Raw genomic sequence first — 2,399 nt, forward strand, 5'->3', positions numbered from 1 at the left:
TTCAGGGCTGAGCCATGGCACAAAATGTAGCATTGCGTCAGAGTCAACAGACCTCAATTATATGTCAAGCTTTTGAACTCTGGCGTTGGAGAGGACCTGAGGATACCACGGACAGCCAGGAAAACAAATGGATTATAGAACAAACCAATCCAGAATTTTCACTTGAGGCACAAATGACCAGGCTCAAACTAATAATACCTTGGACACATTATGTGAAAACCCAGCTCCCCTGAGAAGTTCATAAGCAAGGTGTATGGACTCGATTTACGACAGCAATGAATGCACCACTGAGAGAGCTTAAAGGCCAAGTTGAAGACAGATAATCCTGGAGAGAATCTTTCTATGTGGTCGCTAGGAGTCGACACCGACTTGACAGCACTTAATCAAAAGTAGCAACAAGAGTGTGTAACCAAATACAAGCAATTTCTAACGTGCGTACGACCTATCACAAATGCTATTTTATTAACTGCAAACAAAGTCAACAAGTTACACTGGCTTACGAGCGAGGGGGTGGGTTTGCCGAACTTCTCGGGTTTGTTTGTTTTGCTCTTTTTAAAGCACTATAGCGATCATCTGCTTTACAGAATAACCTAAACGAAACTTAGGAACTCTGCTCTTCATAGCTGCCCTTCGAAGAGTGGCCGACTGGCAATCTTTTTACAAAGTCATCCAAGCACAAGTCTAAAAATATTTACCAGGGGTGTAGCTATAATTGAGCGGATGAGTTCAAAGAACCCGCTCCCCTGAGTGGCCCCCAGCCCCACCCGCTCCCTACCTTCTTCATTAACTCGAGGGGCTGCCAGACACTGGGGTGAACACGGCCCCCTCTCCCCTACCTACGCCCGTTCACAGCAGAAACGAGAAAGGTTTCCCGCCCACACCCCGTTTACAGACGTCTCCCTTTCCCACGTTCTCTCTGCGTATGGGCTCGCCCACCTAGCCTGGATGTCTCTTTTCTCATCGAGGACACACCCCTTTATCAGTAATCTAGTAACGTCTCTCAGTATAGTTGTAGTTCTTGCAAGGGGGAGCTGGGGCAGAGATCGGCTATGGAGCTCCCTAAAAGAGTCGATTCAGTGGCGGGGCGCGGCGGGCGGGCGAATCACTTTTGTCGCTTCTGGGTACGCAACTGGGGGACTCTGAACTTCTCGTCCCGACGCGCCACCCTCAATCCCTTGCAAGAGGTCGCTCAGCATGGAGATGTAGATTTTAGCCATCTGCAAAGTCTCCGCCTTGGAGAGCTTCCGCTCGCCTCGCAGCGCAGGGACGACGCTCCGCAGTCGATCAAAGGCCAAGTTGAGCACCAACATGCGCCTCCTTTCCCGGGCATTGGCAGCCAACCGCCGGCGCTGTCTGGTCCACGCCCCACCTAGAGGTTCCCGTCCGCCCGGCACCTCGAGCGCTTTCCTGTGCTGCAGTCCAGTCTTCTGCCGCGACCTGCCTGGCTGGGGATTCAATGCGACCCCTACGTGACGCAGGCAGCTCGCTCCACGGGGAAAATGCGGCTCGGGTATCGTCCAGAGACCGACAGTCGGCTGGAAAGAGTTCACATTTCCATTTCCCAGACCCGGAGATCTTCCTCTCCCTTTGCCCGCCTCCTTTTGCCAAGAGGCAGATTGCTGTAAGGAGCTGCAGGTGCCGAAGCCGGCCCGTCCTGGCTGCGGGCGAGAGCAGAGCGCTTTCATTGCGGCCCGGGTGGGAGGTCTGCTTAGTGCTCTCGATCGCTCCCCGCCCCCGGCTTGTCTTCGCAGAGCAGAACACGTGCGACGGTCCAGTTAAAGACCCTGAGCCTGGTTTGTTTATATTGCAAAGCTGGGCGGAAGGGGGGCGACCGAGCGGTGTGGAGAAGCTTGCTGGGCGGCGAAAAGGGGACGAAACGGAGCCGCCGGGGTTCAAAGCTAAGCCGCGATAAGTTTTGTCACTCCTCAAAGCAGAAGAAGAAGAAGAAAAGGAGAAGGGGCGGGATGGGGGAGAGAATGGGGAGGAGAGTTTAAGTGAGTTCATTCAGTTTGGATTAGTCTCTCTCGAGTGAGCCCCTGAAGTGTGGCAACAGGAATCAAAGAGGCGTTAATCCTCTAATCTAAAATGTAATTAGATCAGGCGACCTCCCCCCCCCGCCCCCTTTCAAGTGGAAGGATCGCATGCTCTTTGGAGTTCGTAAAAGCAACAGTTTTAAGAATCCGCCGCATTCAGGCAGCAGGATTTAGTAGATATGGGTTTTTGTGTGTGTGATAGAGATAGGTAGATATAGATATAGACTAATAGGTTCCGGATCTGCCTAAATAGAAACCTGCAGACAGTGGAATGACTTTCCAGGGGTGGTTAGGCTGTGAATACACGTGCACGTGCTGCTTTTATTAATCCCGTAAAGTAGAGAGTTTAGGCCTGATTCTCGCAAA

The 2,399-nt window shown here is 52.1% G+C and overlaps 1 protein-coding gene across 1 annotated transcript; it reads right to left on the reverse strand.

Moving 5' to 3' along the window:
* Positions 1-436: 436 nt before the first annotated feature.
* On the reverse strand, positions 437-2,048 carry LOC128351341 (transcription factor ATOH1-like). The gene has a single exon (XM_053310823.1). It carries the CDS (start codon positions 1,683-1,685, stop codon positions 1,074-1,076), a length of 612 nt encoding a protein of 203 aa, XP_053166798.1. The 5' UTR covers positions 1,686-2,048; the 3' UTR covers positions 437-1,073.
* Positions 2,049-2,399: the final 351 nt, after the last annotated feature.

Source organism: Hemicordylus capensis, chromosome 3 (genome assembly GCF_027244095.1).
Source record: "Hemicordylus capensis ecotype Gifberg chromosome 3, rHemCap1.1.pri, whole genome shotgun sequence".
Classification (NCBI taxonomy): domain Eukaryota; kingdom Metazoa; phylum Chordata; class Lepidosauria; order Squamata; family Cordylidae; genus Hemicordylus; species Hemicordylus capensis.

What these genes read in the sequence shown, in the direction of transcription:
- LOC128351341 (XM_053310823.1), bottom strand. Translation starts at nt 1,685, where the DNA reads ATGAAAGCGCTCTGCTCTCGCCCGCAGCCAGGACGGGCCGGCTTCGGC.